The sequence below is a fragment of the Branchiostoma floridae genome, chromosome 9 (genome assembly GCF_000003815.2).
Source record: "Branchiostoma floridae strain S238N-H82 chromosome 9, Bfl_VNyyK, whole genome shotgun sequence".
Taxonomy (NCBI): domain Eukaryota; kingdom Metazoa; phylum Chordata; class Leptocardii; order Amphioxiformes; family Branchiostomatidae; genus Branchiostoma; species Branchiostoma floridae.
Genome location: NC_049987.1, coordinates 13,212,043 through 13,232,895, shown reverse-complemented (window position 1 = coordinate 13,232,895; position 20,853 = coordinate 13,212,043). Strand labels below are relative to the sequence as shown.

Here is a 20,853-nt window from a genome sequence, read left to right as displayed (position 1 = left end):
TACTGGATTCTCCGTATAGTGTAATACTAATTCGGAGGACTTACAGTACGTTGGAAAATCGAAATGCAGTGACTCTCTCGGTATGGCTCAATCTCAGGTCTTATCTTATTCACACATGTTTAACGGACATTGAAAAAAGCACAACGTATAACATAAGTGCTTTATAGGAATTTCCTGCTTATACTAATTTCACTCAGGGTCAGGCAAGGGAGGGAACATCAATTTCAATGGGTAATAATGATAATAATCACCAGGATTGGGCAAAAGAGGTGCTGAAGGATCTAAGAAGGGGCCGTCCATTAAATATCAGGTTAAAGGTCCGGGAAGGTAGAAATCCGGGAGGGGGAAATTTTCCACATGAGGTTAAAGGTTCTGGGACCGACCATGGAAGCAATGGTATGGAAAGAAGGAACCAACCATTTCATATGGAGTTCGAGTTCTGGGAAGAGAGACCATTCACTTCACATGGGGTTAGAATGTGGGAAGGAGGGACATCTGTTTCACATACAGCAAAGGGTCTGGGTAGGGAGGGACCAGCCATTTCACACAATCAACCCAGACTACGCTCCAGGTCAGTTATCTAGAAAACAGCCAGTACAACTTGGGGTTAGTAAATGGCTTTATTTCTCCACATTTAATGATAGTGAATAGAAGACATTGTGCCTACTAGTAGGCATAGCAAACTGCCCCCGTTTCTGCATTGTAATGCGGGGGCGCGCGGTGCAGAAATTTTTCTTTAAAACATATCCTATAAGTAATACAATGTCATTGCCTTGAAAGTAGCTACATGTGCGGACATCATGTAATGTTACTGGGTTTATATCAAGTCACATTATAAAAGTAGATATTGTTGCACAACAACCAAGTAAACAGCTAGCTTAATAATATTTGCTTAATAATATTTATTAACTACCCTTATGTTATTCACTGTTGATAGATCTATATTTGCTAGTACAGCTTCATCAACTTTATTCTATGCTGGGACCTACAACACAAGCTAATGGTCATCTAGAATCTGAAATACAAGGCTTTAATTTGACTGGATTTTCCAACTTCTCAATATCTTTCCACATTCAAGGTATCAGTGTCACAACATTTCACACCTGGCCAGTATTTTGTTGGTAACGTTGGGAATGTGTTTAAAGCATCAGGAGTAGCATGTTTGTGTGGATCTTACTTATAGCAATAAGAAAGTGTTGCAAAGACCTCTCTATTGCTGTATCAAGATCTTCTGTATGGTGACTCAACCAGATAAAGAACCATCAGATTATTCTGGCATCTCAGAAATAGATGATCATGTCTTCATCATTTTCCTCTGAGTCCAATAGATCATCACTGTCCCCATATGAGATGCCACTTCTGGGTGACTCTGAGAACCAGAAGCCACTGTGATCTCTACCATCATGATCAAAAGTTAAACTGTACTCCGTTCGATCCCCAAGGCACATTGGGATCATGCTAGCTGTCAGACAGTCCGTTCTACACCCATAACCAAACCACTCTGCCAAGCGGGGAACCTGACTGCCCCTGTCTTTTATTTCCAGCCAAGAGTCTGTCTCTGGCTGGTACTTGTAAATGCGAGTCGCAGTTAGTGCCAATTCATCTGGACCCAATTCTTCTACATCAACTTCGCTGTTGTGTATGGTGAGGAGGTACATAGTCTCTCCATATTTCATCAGGGTTGCTGTGTCAAAGTAGTAAGAGCCATTGCCAGACTGCTTCCACTGACGTGTTGTAGGGTTGTACATCTCTATTGTAGAAGAGTCACTGTCTTTGCCGCAGTCTATACAGTAGATGCGCCCCCGATAGGTGACGGCCTGAGGACACAGTGGTTTTTGAAGCATGTTCGCTATCTTCTTCCACTTGTTTTTGGTGGTACTGAAGCTGTAGCAGCCTTTGTTACTTATGACATAGATATTGTCATCAAGAGTCACCGCACAGAGTTTCGTGGACATGGGGCGAGGGATGGGTGGTATGGACGTCCACTCATCACACCTTGGATCATACCTCTCTGCTGTTTTTCTGGTTTCATCACCACCAATGGCATAGATGTACCCTTTCAGATACACCAGACCACACCTTGGGAAGACAGATACAGGAAAAGATTACCAACTCACACATATGCATCTGGGGTATCCAACTTTACATCACTAGCGCACAAAGGCCACCTATGGGGCTTTTTCCCTTACAAAATTGGAATGTAGACATGAGAAGCGGTTGGAAAGAATTGAGCTATGTTCCATTGCTGAATATACCCCAAAATTGATTCATTCCATCGATTCGTGTCATAATTTACACTAGTCTGCAGGATGATTTCCTCTATATGGTCCACTCACACCGTAGAGGATCCCTACTCCTTATGGTGGGTTCTTGGGCTCTCAAATAAGCTCCATTTAATATGCTATCCAATGCTAGGTAATTTTAACCTGAGTGAAGTGAGGAAATTCATATTAAGTATGTTTCCCAAGAGCAAAACTTTGGAGCATATCAGGCGACTCAAACCAAGACCTCTTGGATTTGAGCCAAACATCCTTCCATTACATTATGCAACATCCTTTGACTATTATCTAAAACAAGTAATTCAGAGTCTTGGAATTTTGTATTCTGTAAGAAACCAGCACTTGCAACATACCTGGCTCTGGGTGTAATCATGTCACACCTTGGTTCCCAAGTGTTTAGGAGGTGGTTATACTGGTAAAAGTTTTTCTGCCTTTTACCCTTATCCTTTTTTCTTCTACTGGCAATAATGCCACCTGCCATGTACAGCTCATCATCAGGAGCTACTGTCACAGATCTAGAGAAGCTGTCCAGTTTCTCAGGCATATCAATTTCATATAGTCGACCTGTGGAAGGGTCATAGCAAGGGGTAGACTGGAAGACGTCATGATCAAAGTCACATTCTCTCAAGAAGATCTGCAGTTCAGTTCGCGCATGTCCCAGCCGCTGGGCTGTACTGTCACTGTAAACTAACTTGCTGTCTGTCGACGGGCACTTTCTCTCAATTTCAACACGCAGTTCTGGGCTGATATGAGACAGACGTAATGATTTAGAAAGTGTAGAAAGGTGCTGCAAACGCTCTTCTTGGTTGAAGTCGACCCATCTTAGAGCAGCTTGCACAACATTGTCTTCTGAGTTGGTCATTAGATCATCCTTGTCAAGCAATGACTGGAGGAGGCTCAGAGGCAACTGGACAAAGGATGGTTGTAGAGCCACCTGGTCGAACCTGAGAAAATTACATGTGCAATGAGTTGACTCAGATATGTTAAAGCACACATGGTGAATGCATTTTAAGTAAGTGCTGTTTGAAACAGACAATCGAATTGTTGTTATTTATTGTTGTTGTATTGTTTCTATGTATGCGCATGTGCCCAGGATTGCCTGAAAAACAGGTCTAGGTTGACCTGAGCTGTATTACTCCTGGTTAAATAAAATAAAGTAAAGTGAAAGTGAAATTAACAATAATTATTCTATAATTTATTCAATAATCATTAACAGCCATCAGACTGACCTGGATGCCACATACTTCTTACTGGCCTTGACAAGGCCACAGTCTGCCAGCATGTCAGCATACATCCAAACATCCACACAGTTGGACACGTCCAGATGGTCCTTCATATATTCTGCTGCCTTACGACCTACAAAATCCACCTGGAAGCAACAAACATGGCAACAGTTACAGAGCACTTTCTGTAGACATCAGTTTATGACACCTATGGACGAGGGAGAACTGGGATAAAGTGCATTAGTGCCCAGAACATAGCAAACCAAAAGTTGTTGTCAAAGTTCAAACTAAGGAATACTAAGGAGCAATGACTGACAAAAATAATGAGACTAAACATGGCCATATCCCAGTTTATATGGTCACACATGTACATGTATATGAAGACATCAATGCAGTATCCTCACCTGTAGCAGTCTGGCTGCAGACATCACAGCCTGGACCTGGTCTGGCTCCGCTTTAACACATCCGGTGTAGGCGTAGTCCAGAATGGTTGCCATGGCTACCTCACTCACATCCTGGATGCGGATTCTCTCCTGTTTGGCCTCCGCATAGCCACTGGTGAACATGCCACGGAAGTAGGGACAGCACGATGCCAGGACGGCGCGATGGCAGGGGAAACTGTCAAAATACATGTATTGCTTTATTCTGGGGAATTACTTGCACTGTCTGAATTGATTTGAGTTATTATAAGTCTGTTATGTTCCTGTCAATAGTACATATACAAAGAAAATTCTTTCTGACAGGAAGCATAAATAACTGCTACTTTTAACACGTTGAAATGATAAGCATTTGCCCAGAAGAACTGGTGCAATGGCTCATTCACAGTGATACAGGAACATTGTGTCAACAGCCTTCTTCTTCTTCTTCCTCGGAAGCCCACGTTTATCATGTTGAACATTATGGCTTTTGAGGTGCACGTGCGCGTCGGTTTACTACTAATAATATCAATCATGATCCGTAACTCGTATGTCCAAAATTACCATGCCAGGTCCGTCACCATAGAGCTGACCGGGGTTATAATGACTTGGATTATTCCGCGGCAGCCAGCGACTTGAAGATGGTAAAAGTCGCTGCCTCCACGGTGCTGCTTTGAAGAGCGTTCCAGTCTCTAATTGTCCTGGGTAGAAATGAACCACTTCGGTACTGGGTTCTAGTGTTTATCCTCTTCAGTTGACGGCTATGCGCCCTCCTCTGCCTTACAGGTGGTGAGACCAATTTGTTCTTAATAACGGGGCACTGGGCAGAGTCATGCTGAATTTTGTACAACATGCCTACACGAGTGAGCTTTCTCCTTTGCTCTAGCGATTCCCATCCCAAAGAATCTAGCATATTTGACACACTAGAGGTGTTGTGAAAGCGGTTACAAGCGAACCGAGCAGCTCTCCTCTGCACTGCTTCTATTTTGCTCGTGTTTTTCTGAGTGTACGGGTCCCACACCGTTGCAGCATAATCTAAGAGTGGTCTAACAAAAGCCTCGGCGTTTGAACTTTGATTCATAATTTTGTTCGGCTGTATAAATTTTAAAGACATACAGCCACGTGTACAGTTGACATTATTATGCAGGGAAGTGACTGATTAACAGTTACACTCATGAAGGTCACATGAAAACAATGCTTACGAACTACTACTACAAATCAACATAAGACACATCGAAGCATGGCCTCCTTGATCGAAGGCACCACGATCTGGACGGTTTGTGGTGATGATCAGTGATATCACGTACAAGTACAAATTATGCAGACCCTCAGCCCCCCTCCCCATGCATCGTCCCATCTTACCTTCTCCCCTGCACCTCCAGAACCACGTCCGTCAGCTCTGCCCGCACCCTCTGTTTGTTCAGCTCTTGTAGAACATTGCTAGTGTGTTCTTTGTTAGTTACGTCCATTATCTACACTGAATGACGCCGAAAGTGAAGAAACTATCGCTCCTCTACTCTGACTGACACGTGGAAGACTGAAGACGTCTGGTTTTCGTTATAATTTTGACCTTTGACCTACAGCTACATCGATACTTGATTCTCCATATAGTGTAACAGTGCTAAATTTGAGGACCTACAGTAACGTTACGTTGGAAAAGCGAATTACTGTAACTCTCTCGATATAGCTCAGTCTGAGGTCTTATCTTATTCATAATGTTTAACGGTGGCCATCGTTTCACATGCATATGGAGTTGAAGGTCTTGGAGAGGGGGCAACCATTTCATGGTATTGGGAGGTTGGATTATGCATTTTGCGTCTGGCTGAGGGTGTGGGGAGGGAGAACCAATCCATTTCGTTTCAATTCCAGTATAAAAAACACTAACGCCTTTAATTTCAACATATTTGTTTATATTAGTAAATGTCTTGTTCTCACATAGCCTACAGTTTATATGTCGTTTCCAGAAAGTGTGAATAAGAGCTTTACAGCGTAGCATAACGTTATATCTACTAGTATGCTGACATTTATGGTGTAGAAGATTTCTCGCAGCCATTTAACTTCTTCAATTAGTCCTTTGGTAATTTGGCTAGCCTGAAGGCTTAGGATGCTCACGATTCAATGGCACGAGCCAATGTCAATGTTATGAGTGCTTACTACAAATGTTCTGTTGAGAAGACAACAACGCCCCTGGTGTCTATGTGACGCACTGTAAGTACCGGTACTGTATGTACCATGCTTAAGTCTGAGCAAGTTACAACGATTTGTATTTCTATCAGTGCAAAACCAGTATCTCCTTATCTTCCTCTGTTAGGAAATGTTACTTTTACAGTTTCAAACATTGTACTGTGTTCTGATGGAGTATGGATTGGACTGTAGCCAGTAGCCTTTGTTCTAAGTATACTATGATATATATATATGATATATATATATATATAGTATATATACATTTGTATATAGTATTATATATTGATTTATTCCTTGTCATGTATTATTTCCATTTATTCTTTTTATGAAGGTCTTTTGTTCTCACTTAAAATCTTCCAAACATGTTCTTTGTACGTCTCTATCTAAGCATGTTTATAGAGATGGAAACCCTACTTTCTTTCTTCAGTAAACCTATGTTAGAGATTTTAACAAAAATACCGCTAACCCAAACGCAAACACTCTAACGTTATATTCACCATAGACCTTTGCAAAAGCAAAATCAGGAAAACCCACTCCTCATTCTTGCGTTACTAGTAGCCCGTTCATACACGAACGGAAGGGAAGAGGCGCCATTAAAAGCGTTTAGTGTTGATACTAATAAAGAGGATATGAAACCAGGTAACAGTGGACAGGGTGGGAGAAGGAGTTAACATACAGAGAGTTAACCCAAATGGCTTTCAATGGACAAGTCCTTTCAATATGCCAGGGGACGACAGCTGAGAAAGAGGAAGTACTGAGTGAAAGTTCAAACCTGTCCCAGTAGGCCACGCACACTCCCCGCCTGTGACTATTTTAGGAACGTTTGCCCGCCTAGTGAAAGGGAACTACTACCCTGCCGGAAGTTGATTGCGAGAGAGCCATGTGACGATACCGTCATGCCTATCTGAGAGTCATATCAACAGCTGACACAGACCGTAACGACCAACGAAACTCAGGCTCGGCTCAGGATATCGTATCTAGGAAATAGCAAGGACCAGCCAGCAAAATTCGGGGTATGTACACGGCTTTTTCTTCCTCCATGTTAAATGAATCCTGTTAATAGAAGACGATGTAACTATTAGAACGCCACTGCTTTAAAAGAAGCTACATTTACTACTGTAGCCATGTAACGTTATAAATGTTACCATGAATTACGCTACAAAAGTGGTTGCTTTTGCAGAACCACCATGGAAAAATGACTGGTTTACTATTAAATATTCCGTACATACACTTATTATACGTTATTCGTTGTCTATATCAATTATTATGTACATGTATATTTGCACGTATTTGAAAATAGTAATAAAAGGGAACATCGAATGGGGATCCTACCCAAATGAATCAATAAGACGTTCTGATGGTACAATACAATCAACGTGTGCAGAGAATAATTGATGAGCTTATTGGTGAGAAAACTGCGTGTTTGTATGACATGTTCATATTGTGTCCCCCACCCCACGCCATGTGGTCCTCCGCTATTCATACAGCCCATATTTGTACAGGCGTTAACAATGCACCTGCTCTTCTCTTATAGGATTGCGCATGCGCTCTGCAAGGCACTTAGTCCAGCTTAGCCACAGGTAAGTCACAGTGTGTTCAGTTTGTGCTCAATAGTCCTTCTTTCTAACATTTTCTAACGAATTTCTCACTCTCTAGATATGAATAATAGTTGGCCCTGGTTTAACACAGCACTACATAATAGATATATTTGGAACAATGAAGTTCTCATTTTTGAACAAAGAAACTGGAATAACCAAATGTTGTGCCGTGTATAAAAATACCAGTGGATTATAGGTTTAAGATTTCAGTTTTCAGGATGAGGTAGAGTAGACTTGCCCACAACTCCTTGTCCTCACCGTACGTTTTAGGCGGCATTAAAAGTCAATAATATTTGTTTTAATCTGGATGGCCTAATTCCTGTTCCGCTTTCTGTTTGCTGGTGTATCGGGTTCTTACTGAGAGCTCAAAATAGGATGCAATTTAGGCCAGGGGTAAATGATCAAGAGGAGTTTTCCTACGAATGTCCATGTCTATGAACATGCGTGGTTTTCGTTAGGCTCTGTAGCACCAGCCTAAAGACATGAGTCAAAACTGTTTCTGATTTCATGATTTCACCTCAATGCCCGCACACACACCTACGACACTTTTGAGTCATTAGTCACTAAAAGATTTGTCCAAAGTATACCTTTAACTTTTAACAAAAAGTACTGTTTGTTTTTTTCCTTGGGACGTATTTTGTCTCTCATGGCTCCAGTTTCACAGATATGGGAGTCGTTGTCAACCACAGTTTCTACCTGGTATCAAGACTGTATAACATGAAGAAGACTGGGGAACTATGTGACGTCACGTTGGTGGTGCAGGAAGAAGACATTCCCGCCCACAGAGCCGTACTTTCCGCCTGTAGTGACTACTTCAGGGCCATGTTCACGTCCGGAATGCGGGAGTCTTCTGACTCAAAAATCGTCATCAAGGGTGTTACCGGCCGAGCTGTCAGTCAATTAGTCGACTACGCCTACACGGGAGAGTTGGTAGTGACGCGGGAAAGTGCCACAGACCTGGCCCGCGCAGCTTCGCTCTTACTCATGGAAGAAGCTTTAGAAATCTGCCAAACAAAACTTGAAGAATGCATCGACTTGGAAAACTGCCACGAACTTATGAACTTTTCTCAAAGCTATAATCTGAAGAAGCTTGAGGCTGCTGTTTTTGCTTCCATGGGGGCAAACTTCCTCCAGGTAAGAGGAACTGCAGAGTTCCTCAACATGGACGTGGACACGTTGTGCAAACTTCTGCAAAGTGACGGACTGGGAGTGAGCGGGGAACAGGAAGTGCTTGACGCCGCCAAGGTGTGGCTGAGACATGAGTCTACACGTAGCAAACATTTGGGACGTGTTGTGGAGCACGTGCGCTTCCCTTTGATGTCGCTAGGAGAACTTTCGCGCCATGTAAGGACAGACACAGCTCTGATGGAGAACAGTCGCGTGAAGGATTATTTGATAGAGGCGCTGTGGTTTCACCTGTCACCACACGAGCAGAGTGTGATAGAGGGGCCCAGAACTACGGTGCGTGCGGCCGGGGAGAATTTGGTGGTCATTGGTAAGTTACGTGTGTACGCTGTGCGAATAGGTGTGTGTTATATGCTATATGAATGATTTTTTTCACCAACTTAACTCACATCGAAGCGTTTATTTCGTTCTGTTTATGACAGTCCATGTAATGTATTTTTATCACAATTGCGTTTTCTTTCAGGAGGACGTAAGAAAGAAGAGGACACACTCTTGGACCAGGTGCTCTTCTATGACGAGAAAACGCAGACGTGGAAGGAGGTAGCGCGCATGCCCAAGCAAATTTGTCAGCACAGGTAGGGCTCAGATGTCTTATTTTACAATGGTTCAAAAATTACGGATATATTTAAGTTCATGTTGCTAAAACATGGTTGATTATATATTGGCTTGGGATGATACCGTTATTTGTGACATCAATGACCATTGTGCTTATCATCTTTTAGTGACCTAATTGATTTTGCTCTCTTGATTGATTGACTGATTGATTAATAGATTCATTGACATATTGACATATTAATACAGGGCTGTCGTATTGAATAACTTCGTGTACGTTGTTGGAGGACTGACCGAAGCGAACAGAGAGGCAGCGAGTGATGTCTGCTACAGATACGACCCTCGGACTAACTCATGGTTACAGGTAACTATATATGTACAAGATCTAGAAGTGAATTTACCTTTTCGTATCGAAAAGGCATTCCCTCACTTTAGACATGAGTCTTCTATGTATGTATATTGGGAATCAAAAGTACCTTTCATCAATTGGTCTTGTTGTATCGTGAAGGTGACGTCCATGCAGGTGAGACGGACGTGTTTCACGTTCCTGGAGTCGGCAGGACGTCTGTACGCCATAGGTGGGACGGACGGAGACAAGTCCTTGGACTCCGCGGAGATGTACGATCCGCGGAGTAACACGTGGAGGTATGGGTAGACTCCTACATGACATAACTTAAAATGGCCTGTAAATACGGTTTCCCAATACTAATCACACAAAAAAATCTGTTTTGAACCTTTGAAAACTTTTAAAACCTATAATAAGCAACTTGGAAATAAATTTACATTTACAAGAGTGAAAGAAAATTAAAGCTAAAAAAGAAACACTTTGTAGCTAGTGTTTCCTTTAACAGTGGGACAAGCAGAGTTTCCTTGACTACCTGCTGACTCTAAGACAGCCGGCAAGCTGGCATGTGTGGGCTCGCACAACAGTCTGGCATCCAGCTTGAGATGGAGCCTTTGAGAGAAGTGTCTCATGAAAAACAGGACACTGTAATATTACTAGACTGTGTAACACAAACTCTGCTGTCCAGGGCTGCAACTGCCCGGCGGGTGTTAGTTGAGCGGGCTGCTATAAGAGATTTAAGTAGGCTGTAACATTACTATCTTACATTTGCTTGGATATTAGTGAAATGCCAAAGAATATTTAATACTCACTGACAGTCATGTTGTAGAACCATCACAAACCGTTAGTCAACAGATCTTGTTTCTTTTTCATAGGTACGTGGCTAGTTTCCCGGAACACGTGTACGGCCACGCCGCCACGACGTTACCTGACGGGCGGCTGTGCGTGACGGGCGGGTTCTCCAGGAACAGGTACCACCGCTGGACGTTCACGTACGACGTACGGCAGGACACGTGGGGCAGGGAAATAGATATGAACACGAAGAGGGGATGGCACGTCATGCAGGTGCGTGAGCCTTGAGTTTTACTGTACAACTTTAGGTTCACTGTAGTCTGTACAACTTTAGGTTTGCTGTACAACTTCAGGTTTGCTGTACAACTTTAGGATTGCTCAGTTGCTGTACAACTTAAAGTTTGATGTAAACTTTAGGTTTACTATACAGCTTACATCTCCCGTATCTGTTCATGTGAGCTTTACCGCAAAATTGTAACTTTCTTTTTTCAACTACAACTTTCTTTGTTAATCACATCATTGTTGCATTTTTGTCGATATCATGCTATACCATAAAGCCTTCCTACAGGGCCCTTAATGAAATTTACTTTCTCTTTTCAGACATTCGGTGACGCTGTTTTCGTCCTGGGCGGCTGCCATCTCCGTCCCGACGGTACCCGTACGATGCACCTGCACACCGAGCGCATGGACCTCGCCTCCCGGCAGTGGAGCGTCCTGTCTCCGCCGCCCTTCACCGTGGGCGTCGGTCGCGCGACCGTCCTGCACGGCAAGATCTACGTACTCCGTGCGGCTGGGGAGGACCTGCCTGCTTTAGTGTGGTACGATGTAGAGGCTGACAAGTGGGGGTCAGACAGAGACATGCCTTATAAACTGTCCGGATCTACCATATGCACACTCAAGATACCATGGAACCTGCGCTAAAATTCAAAATCTGAACTATCAAGTTGTTACCTCCATGTAAAATAGAGGTATCGTTTCTGGTGTGTCTGTCTGTGTTTCTGCCCCCTAGCAGCTTGCTCTGGAACTGCAATGGTATTTTTATGGGCAGTTTGTAGCTAACGATTGATAACTATCTATGCAAGAGGGGGTTAGAAATCATGATTGAGCGTTTTGTATAGTATTTTGTTGTTGTACTGTTGGCAATTTTTGTATAGCACCGTTTGTTCTGTATTGTATTATTCCGTAGCACTTTCAGAAGTTTCAAAAATAGTTTTGACAACAAAAACTAAAAGCCCCATACAGGGCACTAGTATACATTTATTGAGATATTGTACTGTTGGCAATTCTTGTATAGTACTGTTTATTCTGTATTGTATTATTTGGTAACACTTTCAGAAGTTCCAGTAATATATTTGACAACAGAAACAGAAAAGGCCCATACAGGGTTTACATATTTATTGAGATATATGTGACAGAGATAGGTAGTCAAACAAAGTGGTATACCAAAAGTTAGATTGTCCAGAATAGCTTGAAACTCAATATTCTGGTACTCAATAAATGTGATGACAAAATAAGAATTATTGTTGGTACAGTATCTGAGTGAGAGAAAGAGACAGAAATCTAGCTAATAGAAACTTCATCCCAAAAGGCTAAATTGTACTGCAAGTTAAGTTCCTGGAGTTGTATATTGCTGTAGGCAGGGGGAGGGATATGCTGTGTTTTATGTTCACAGTCAAAAACAACAGAAGTAACACCAGGCAAGGTAGATAGATGGTGTGATGAGCTTACTGTAAAAACTGCAAACATAAACTACCACAAAATATTTCATGATATACAGTACTTCTGCAGAAGGAGAGGTAAAGTAATCGAAAAGGACTTCTGGGAAATGTCAAGTTCAACATCATGTCACATCTTACAAAGAGCTACAAGGGCAAGTTCAGATTGTTTGAAATGTAAGTTCATAGAATAACATAACTGTTCATAGAACAACATAACTGTAGCTGTTACAGGTATGTAAGGTCACCAGTATGGCAGTTGAGTTAACATCACAAAAATAAGCTCAGATATGCCTCATTTTTGTGTAGTAGTAATACACTACACAGCTCTTTAGGGGTGCTTGTGATACTTACCAGTTATTACAAAACCATGTTTATCCTAATCAACCATACCAATATAATTACTTGGTTATCTCAGTTAGCCAAATGTATCAATCAATTATTTCAGACTGAAAAAATCCCAATTCAGTATCATTTTTATCTTGCTTAAAGTGTACAGTTGAAAATTTACACTTTCATGATCGAAATATAGGTCTTGACCAACACTCAAGCTTCTGTATGCCTTCATCTTCCAACTTACTTTCTGCAGCAGTTTTCAATGCAAAAATATCAAAACCAAGCAATTCTATTAGTATGGCTGTACAATGGGACACATACAGGCCCACAGTTGTTGTAATTGATCAATTGATTGACAGCTGTCAGTCCTCCTGTGTTGTCGGCTTGATGGTCACACCTCTTCTAATCTGGCCCCAACCAATCAACCTGGACAACACAAAAATCAAACATCAATAAAAATGAAATGATATAATCATAGGTGTTTTTGTTTCTGTTTGTAAATAAAATATTTTTCAGTAAAGATTACTGTGTTGCTAAATGGAGAATCTAATGTTAGATCACAAAGAACTACATTTACTAAAATCTATGTGTAACATTTCACTTGATACTTCTTTGTAACTATTTTTTTACATCCTTCCAAAATTTTGAAACTTTAGGACATTCCCAAAAATAGATGAAGTGTATTTTCCTGCTCAAATCCACAGTGTATGACTGAAATCTAAATCTTGCATAGAAGGCAATGCAATAAATAAATCATATCCTAAAACTCTACAACTTAGTAGTAGTATGAGCCATGAAACAAACAACAACAAAAATCTCACCTCCAATGTTTCTCCACCCTTCTACTCAAGGCGATTTTCTCCCCTATCTCTGTACACACCGGGTTGGTTAGAACTATTTTGGCTAAATCAGCCTTCACCGCCAGAACCCTGCCCCCCGTGGACAACGACCCGATGTTCACCATCAGAACCTCGTTCTTCGACAGCTTTTGGACCTGTGGGAGGAACACTACAGTTTCATGGGAGGGAACTTAACCAACATGAAAAGGAACACTCATAGGATCACCTACAGTATAACATAAAGCAAATATAACATAACAACAATAACAAAATGTATGTCTATAGCTACACTATGTCCATAGCTTTAAAATGTATGTCTATAGATACAAAACATTCCTCTAGCCACACAATGTTTATAGCTACACCATGTCTGTCTACCTATAAAATGGATGTCTGTAGCTACAAAATGTAGGTTTATAGCTATAAAATGGGTGTCTGTAACTAAAAAATGGATGTCTATGGATATAGAACAAGAAGCTGGCAACATCACTTTTAAAGTGCCATAAACCTCACATGCAACATGTTCATGTATCTCTGGGTTCCCAAAACCAAAATGCCAGCCAGGAAGGATTCCAAAGAAAGACTAAACTACTACCCTTAACCATGCTCCAACAAAACCAGCATTAAAGAGTACAAATCTGAGTAACCCTTTCTGCCAAATTTTGCCTCTCACCTTTGCCCCCTTCTTGTCGCCTTCCGTCCGGACTCCCAGCAGGCGCCTGAGGAGGAAGTAGGAGATTTCTATTTCTGTGTAGATGTCCGGGAGAGCGCCGACCTCGCCCAGCACGTGCCCCACCATCCTGTCCGCACGGCACAGCGTGGGGTCGATTTTAGTGCCCACACCTGGAGGGGAGACAAAAGATTATTGTAGACTGTAGTCAATGAATCTAAATAACAAACCAAGTAAGCATTTTCATCTCATTAAACAAATATCAAATTTTGAAATCTGGATCTATGAGGGATTCTATATTTAAAATCAAAACTTTAAAACCCATCAACTTAATAATACAAGAACATGTAAAAAGTATAGTTCTAGCTTCTGTTGATAGAAACATGGAAACTTGACATAAAACACAAACCCAGCAAAATTTTGGGGATATGGGAATAAATGGATATTTGTTGGGACATAAACACTGTAATAGCTCTACTATTGGTTACTTGACCTATAAAAGACTCTGTTCCAACATTTTTCAAACAATCTCCTGTGCTACTCCGTGTCTTTAACTCACCAATCAGGCCTCCAGGCACAGCAAACTGCAGGTCATTCTGCTCAGCAAATAGGGAGACAATCCTGGAGAAGATGGGCTTACACATCAGCTTCCCCTCGGGTCCTAGACACGATACCTGGCCGCACCTCGATCTCCTGCCCACCTGGGGGGAACAACGGTGGCAAGGGTCCATGTCAGAAACTCACAGGTTCAAATCCTGGCCAAAACATACCAAAACGTCATGTCATTGTGCTCAGCACAAGTCAGTAACTAGTTTGAAAAAAAAACTGGCAGAAGTATTAGAATAGGGAACGAAACAACAAAGGAAGTAGTAGAATTTTCTTAAGGGAGTAGGGAAGGAAGGAGGGAGGGAGGCAGAGAAAGAGAGAGCAAGAGGGAGACAAACCTACCTTGAGAACACCCTTGAGAATACTTCCTCCGGCCACTCCACCCTTCAGGTCTTCTACCTCACAGCCAGGCTTGTTCACATCGAAGGATCGGATCACTGAAAATAGACAACACTACTGTTACTATCTTACAAGCTAAATACAATACATCACGCTTTCATAAAACACTTACACACTATACTATAGGAGCTACAAATTTATCATTCACAGTGCAGAATCATGTAGCAGACACCAGTGGGCATTTTGTAAACAACAAACAACACTGCTATTACTGCTTAGCACTAACTTGTGAGAAAAAACATTTTCATACATCACTTACACAGATAATTCAAGAGAGTAACAAATCTACCACAAAACAGTATTCCATGGCTAACACTACTGAGCAATTTGCAAACAGAATAGAACATCTCTATCACTGTGCTAAACATGGCCACAGAGTGTAACCATAATTCTAGAAGACAGGCTGAGGACATGACTGACCGATGAGTCGTGGTTGGGAGGTGAAGTCCCTGACAGGGATGGGGATCTTCTTACAGATGTATTCACAGATCACCTCGATGTTGTACTTCAGCTGGGCAGAGATGGGGATCACTGGAGCGCCCTCTGCAACTGTGCCTGTAATTATCACAACAAAGTGTCATGTTTCTGGGGGCTTCTATTTCTCCAAAAGTGTACGTTCAAAGCACACCCCACTGTTTTCGTTATTGTTTACACTCTGTTTCTTCACCTGCTGCCTAACCTCATGGACAATACTGTGTCAAATGGCTACCTTAACATACTAAAGGTATATTAGGTCTGTATGACTCAGAAGGAGGACCTCTTATACATAAATGTCTCTTGAGTGGTTCTTATCCTCTCTTGGTCTTGGCTTGTGTAAGATTATGATGAAAGACCTTTACTGTACGCTCATGCCTCAAGGGGCTAGGTACAGGTCATGACTCCAATAAATTCAAATAGAATGTACACAGAAAAGTATGCAATACACAAGTTAACCATACATAGTTTCTTTGTACATGTGTGGATAGTTATATCAGACGTTTAATTCTTTTTGTGTGTAACTGTACATTTGACATAGACCAGGAGCCTACATGAGTAAATCTATACAGTCCATATTGAAGTTCTTTCCACACAGACCTTGTACAAACTTGAGGATCTGTTCGTACTGCTCCTTCGCCTGGCTCTCCTTCACCAGATCAATCTTGTTCTGTAGGATCAGGATGTGCTTCAGCTTCATGATCTCAATAGCTGGAACACAACAGGTAAATACTGTATTTGGTAAAAATGATACAATATCTTGTAAACATACAGATAAAAAGTAACAGTAACAGGACAGGTAAGAAAAAAAATTATGGCTTTCATAAAGACTTCCAAACAAAGTTCAGTTCTGAAGCCCCTAAAATACATTTGAACGTCCAACACATCTAACATCTAAGACCAACACTAACCGGCCAGATGTTCCGATGTCTGCGGCTGCGGACATGACTCGTTCCCCGCGATCAGCAGCAGCGCAGCGTCCATGACTGCCGCTCCGTTCAACATGGTGGCCATGAGGATGTCGTGACCGGGACAGTCCACAAATGATACATGCCTGCAAAGGGACATCCAATTAAAGCATCAATCAACTTCTTAAAATACAATTCATAAATAGTTTTTAAAACAGGTTGCTATGCAGTTTCTAAGCACAGGTACCACATTCAAGACATCAAATTCTACAAGATGAAATGTATACTGGGCCAATTTGGCTTTCTCTTTACAATGTCATATAGCTTGCGAAGTTTTGCTTCAATGCTGAGTAGAAAAGTATGTTCCTTGTTGTAAAATTTACTAAAAGTATTGCATTTTCACAAAGTATAGACAGTTCAAAATATGATTTGAAATTAATCCAACACAGTTCTACCATGAAGAGTGGACTGGCGATAGGAACCACACATTACAAAACAAAAAGACTATCTTTTACCACACTATCTCATGTCTCAATAGTAAAACTGACCTCTGCAGACAGAACTTGCCACTGCAGCCCATCCTGTCACAGGGGAAGTTGTCCTCCTTAGAACTGCCACAGGACCGGTAACAGTCGGGGCGCGGGCAGGTCGGGCCATCACATTTATACACCTGGATAGGGGGGAGGTACACTTTAACATGCTGACTTCAAGTTAGGAATCATATCTTCCCTGTGGCAGAAGTTTTCAAACACTTGATGCCATATGCATAAATTAGGATTCAAGCAACAACATAAAAATGTCATCCTTAGGATTGGAAGTACTGTAGAGTACTACGTCTGTACACTGTTTTTAACCCACCTTTGCATTGGCATATCCTAACTTGATGGTGATGTTTCTCTCTAACTCATTCTTGAACCGTACAGTCTGTGGGAAACATTATCATAGTCAATATTACAAAACTTAACACAACAATACACAATTTGAGAATAACAAAGTTTTTTTAAGCAATATACACCAGTATTGTAGTTATCAACGTGCAGACTTCAAACCAAACTTATGAAGGCTTCATGCAGCTCTACTTCATGGGAAGTTTAAATAACAGTGTTTTTTTTAACAACAGTAACCTACCTGTACTCCTGAGATGGCCTTCACCACAGTAGACTTGCCGTGAGCCACATGACCGATGGTTCCTGGGTGGGATACAATGTTATAAACCCTCTCTGTTGCTCTATCTCACCAAGCCCATACAGTTACTTTCATGGGTAGTTTTCAACATCTTACATCCATAAAAAGATTGAGCACTGTATTTACACAATCTCTCGCTGGCTGGGGTTAATGACCCCCTCCCGGCGGCGGCAATTGTAGGGCTGGACGCTGGGAGCGCAATTTTAGTCAGGCTAACATACATACATGTACTACTAAGTCACCAATGGGTTTGGGGTGGGGATTTTCGATGACAACTTCTATGATTACCATATAGAACTTATAAGGCCTTACTGTTATTGCATCAATAATAAAAAAAATAGTACAAACCTATGTTGATGGTGGCCTGTCTACTGATGACCTCTGGTGTGAGGGCGTTGAGTTTGGTCACATCCTATAAAAAACAAACAAATTAGCGCATCAAAAGGTTACTGCCGTGAACACTGCTAAGGTTGTGGATCTGTGTCAGTTTACAGAAGATGTAAGAAAACCTGATGTCACTCTTTCTGTAGCCTCCCATAATACCAATTATTGCTGTAGAATTATGTCTTCTTCACTATCGTATAGAAGGCAAGGGAATTAAAGGATGATGGAAATTTCTTAAGGACAGTCTCTGAAACGTGATGAAAATATCAACGTCTGCATACACCTGCATATGTTAAAATGGTCACATATGTTGTCTTTTAACATTAGTACATATTGTTGTCTAACTACTAGCAAAAAGGTTCCCTAACACTCTACATCATTGAAGCATTAAGCATTGCTGGAACACTTGAGCCTCTGATGAAACAATAACAAGATGTTGCAGAATGGAGGAGGACAGGTCTGCAAAAACATGCAACTTTAGACTTTGGGCTGGTTTTTAATGTATGCTATCATAAAATGTTCTAATGGAATAAGGAAAAAGTCATGATTATAAATATTGCTTTGCGAAGACTGTAACTTCATAAAATCAATGTATGAGAGTCGTGCAGCTTGTCTAGAGCATAAAACCCAGTAACCAGGGGTGCCTAAGCATTTGCACGAACCCTATGAAATTCGTACGAATATTATGTGATACACACGAATCACTATGCGAAAACGCACGAATATTATGAAATTCGCACGAATCACTATGCGAAATCGTACGAATTTTATGAAATTCGCACGAATCACTATGTGACACACACGAGCCTTATGTGATTTGCACGATCCTTATGCAAAAACGGCGGCCGGGAGGAGGCATGATTTTGAGCGTTTCTACCCGAGATATTTATATTTCAAGGCATGGAATGGACATTTACCGTCGCAAAGATGTATTTGATAGCCTGTGAGCTACTGTTTAGCTTCATTTCGGCGTGTTACATCGTATTTTCAGTCGCCGAAGCGGCGAAGCCGCCATCTTGAAAATCCCGCTCCGTTTGTCACGTGACCCCGCCAGTGGTTGCGCAATTTCGCATAAGGATCGTGCAAATCACATAAGGCTCGTGTGTGTCACATAGTGATTCGTGCGAATTTCATAATATTCGTGCGTTTTTGCATAGTGATTCGTGCGAATTTCATAATATTCGTGCGTTTTCGCATAGTGATTCGTGTGTATCACATAATATTCGTGCGTTTTCGCATAGTGATTCGTGTGTATCACATCATATTCGTACGAATTTCGCATATTGATTCGTGTGTATCACATAATATTCGTACGAATTTCATAGGGTTCGTGCAAATGCTTAGGCACCCCTGGTAACGTTAACGATACATGTGCATGAAATTTGATGAAGGGTTTTTGAGTTATTCCTCATAAACATCAGATCCGATCGTAGGGTTCCTACATTCCGTTCTGGTCTAAGACCTATTTGGCTATGGTAAAAGTTATGCAGCAATTCTACTTCTCCTTTGTATACTATTTCAGTGTGTGACATGAGACACGTAAATCTGCCCCCCTCCCCACACGACTACCACATGTTTCCAGATGGTGGTAGAGAAGCCACGTTTGTCACTGCCACATTTCAGTCCTATTATCTGTATCTATGAGGAGTTTTGGAAGGAATCTGGCTTCCTCAAATTCTTAACACCATTTAGACGCCATACTCACCAAATTGGCGACATCTTGCTTGGCTAAATGCGGTTGTCTTGACGAGATTTCTCCGCCCTGACTTTGGTTACCTTCTCCCGCCGCCATGTCGGAAGCGTGAATGTAAGCTGTCTCTTTACACATTATTGTACAGCCTGTACTGGAATGAATTTAAAAATAAATTAATACCTTATTAACGTATTGAAATTTATGTTTAAACTCAGAAAAATATTATCAAGAAAGTATTTTTGATAATTTGATATCTATTTTATCAGAATATTTCTCATTTTATCAAACCTGTTTTTCAGGCATAAGATTTATCGTCTCTAGACAGCCTTCGCAAATGGCTGTCTGATGCAATCGTACACTGATGATGAATCTATTGCAGATTATCACTAAATCGCTAGATGTCCCCCGTGCGTGGTGCATTTTCTGTCTTTTTATGTCAGGTGTCTTGCTCAATATTTCAGGTCAAAACTGAGTAATGTTACTATAGTTTAGACCATCCAGCTCAAACATTGATCTTTTGGTGATGCTTAATAACATTATGAATCATTTTAGCACAATGTATCCTACGGACCCTATATATGGACGTGCAATGTTTCAGAAGTGATATAGCATTTAGTATACTAGTATGTAAGGATTTTATTTAAATGTTTAGAGATGATATCTATGGTTTCACTGTACCACCGTGACCTGATACAGAGCGCTACCATCATCTGGAAAGATGGAAGGATGCCTACTACTACTGTACACACGACTTACAAATCACCTTGTACTTTTACGGAGATTTTAGGGCAAACTGAAATATTACCGCACAGCCTTGGTAGGACGACTTGAAAAATCAAGTTTGAAAAAAAAAATTGGGAAGTAAAGGTAAGTGATTTCGTGTGGATAAGGGCACCATGATATGAAAATAAAAGTACAAAACAACAAAAGGCAAAAAGACGTGCGCCGCCCGGGAATCGAACCCGGGTCGCAAGAATGGGAATCTTGCATGATACCACTACACCAGCGGCGCGGCGACACGTGGCGTGGCCATTCTATTGCATAAGAAAATATCTTTCCATTCATGCTAATT

The 20,853-nt window shown here is 41.4% G+C and overlaps 3 protein-coding genes and 1 non-coding gene across 5 annotated transcripts in view; 1 reads left to right on the top strand and 3 right to left on the bottom strand.

Annotated features, from left to right (window-relative positions):
* Nucleotides 1–49: 49 nt before the first annotated feature.
* LOC118423644 (kelch repeat and BTB domain-containing protein 8-like) lies at nt 50–5,587 on the bottom strand. The gene is made up of 5 exons (XM_035831877.1): nt 5,281–5,587; nt 3,907–4,120; nt 3,509–3,648; nt 2,633–3,223; nt 50–2,079 (listed from the first exon to the last, which is right to left on the bottom strand). The coding sequence occupies exons 1-5, from the start codon at nt 5,385–5,387 to the stop codon at nt 1,281–1,283; spliced, it is 1,851 nt and encodes a 616-aa protein (XP_035687770.1). The 5' UTR covers nt 5,388–5,587; the 3' UTR covers nt 50–1,280.
* Nucleotides 5,588–7,034: 1,447 nt separating this feature from the next.
* The window catches only part of LOC118423647 (kelch-like protein 9), a 35,039-nt gene continuing 21,220 nt past the window's right edge, over nt 7,035–20,853 (top strand). Inside the window, exons 1-8 of one of the 2 annotated variants that reach the window (XM_035831879.1) lie at nt 7,035–7,115; nt 7,637–7,682; nt 8,357–9,195; nt 9,349–9,460; nt 9,687–9,801; nt 9,946–10,082; nt 10,656–10,845; nt 11,173–11,574. In XM_035831879.1, the coding sequence (XP_035687772.1) occupies nt 7,645–7,682; nt 8,357–9,195; nt 9,349–9,460; nt 9,687–9,801; nt 9,946–10,082; nt 10,656–10,845; nt 11,173–11,493 (1,752 nt within the window). In that variant the 5' untranslated portion in view covers nt 7,035–7,115; nt 7,637–7,644 and the 3' untranslated portion in view covers nt 11,494–11,574. Of the gene's footprint in view, nt 7,116–7,636; nt 7,683–8,095; nt 9,196–9,348; nt 9,461–9,686; nt 9,802–9,945; nt 10,083–10,655; nt 10,846–11,172; nt 11,575–20,853 lie in introns of those variants that run through there. The other variant, XM_035831881.1, reaches the window with a different exon arrangement.
* Nucleotides 11,937–19,923, bottom strand: LOC118423650 (eukaryotic translation initiation factor 2 subunit 3, X-linked-like). The gene is given in 14 exon segments (XM_035831885.1): nt 11,937–13,049; nt 13,445–13,617; nt 14,136–14,305; nt 14,692–14,786; nt 14,788–14,832; nt 15,079–15,175; nt 15,558–15,692; nt 16,212–16,322; nt 16,523–16,665; nt 17,068–17,189; nt 17,378–17,443; nt 17,648–17,709; nt 18,053–18,116; nt 19,794–19,923. Coding segments are annotated over 14 exon segments (1,470 nt in total). The 5' UTR covers nt 19,917–19,923; the 3' UTR covers nt 11,937–12,985.
* Nucleotides 20,723–20,793, bottom strand: Trnag-ccc. Its single transcript has one exon. It is a non-coding gene; the product is annotated as a tRNA-Gly (tRNA).

Excerpts from the sequence above, each read along its gene's own strand:
- LOC118423644 (XM_035831877.1), bottom strand. The coding sequence starts at position 5,387 with ATGGACGTAACTAACAAAGAACACACTAGCAATGTTCTACAAGAGCTG. Across the intron at positions 3,649-3,906 it reads CTGCAGCCAGACTGCTACAG|GTGGATTTTGTAGGTCGTAA; the intron begins GTGAGGATACTG and ends TGTTGCTTCCAG. Across the intron at positions 2,080-2,632 it reads ATGATTACACCCAGAGCCAG|GTGTGGTCTGGTGTATCTGA; the intron begins GTATGTTGCAAG and ends TGTCTTCCCAAG.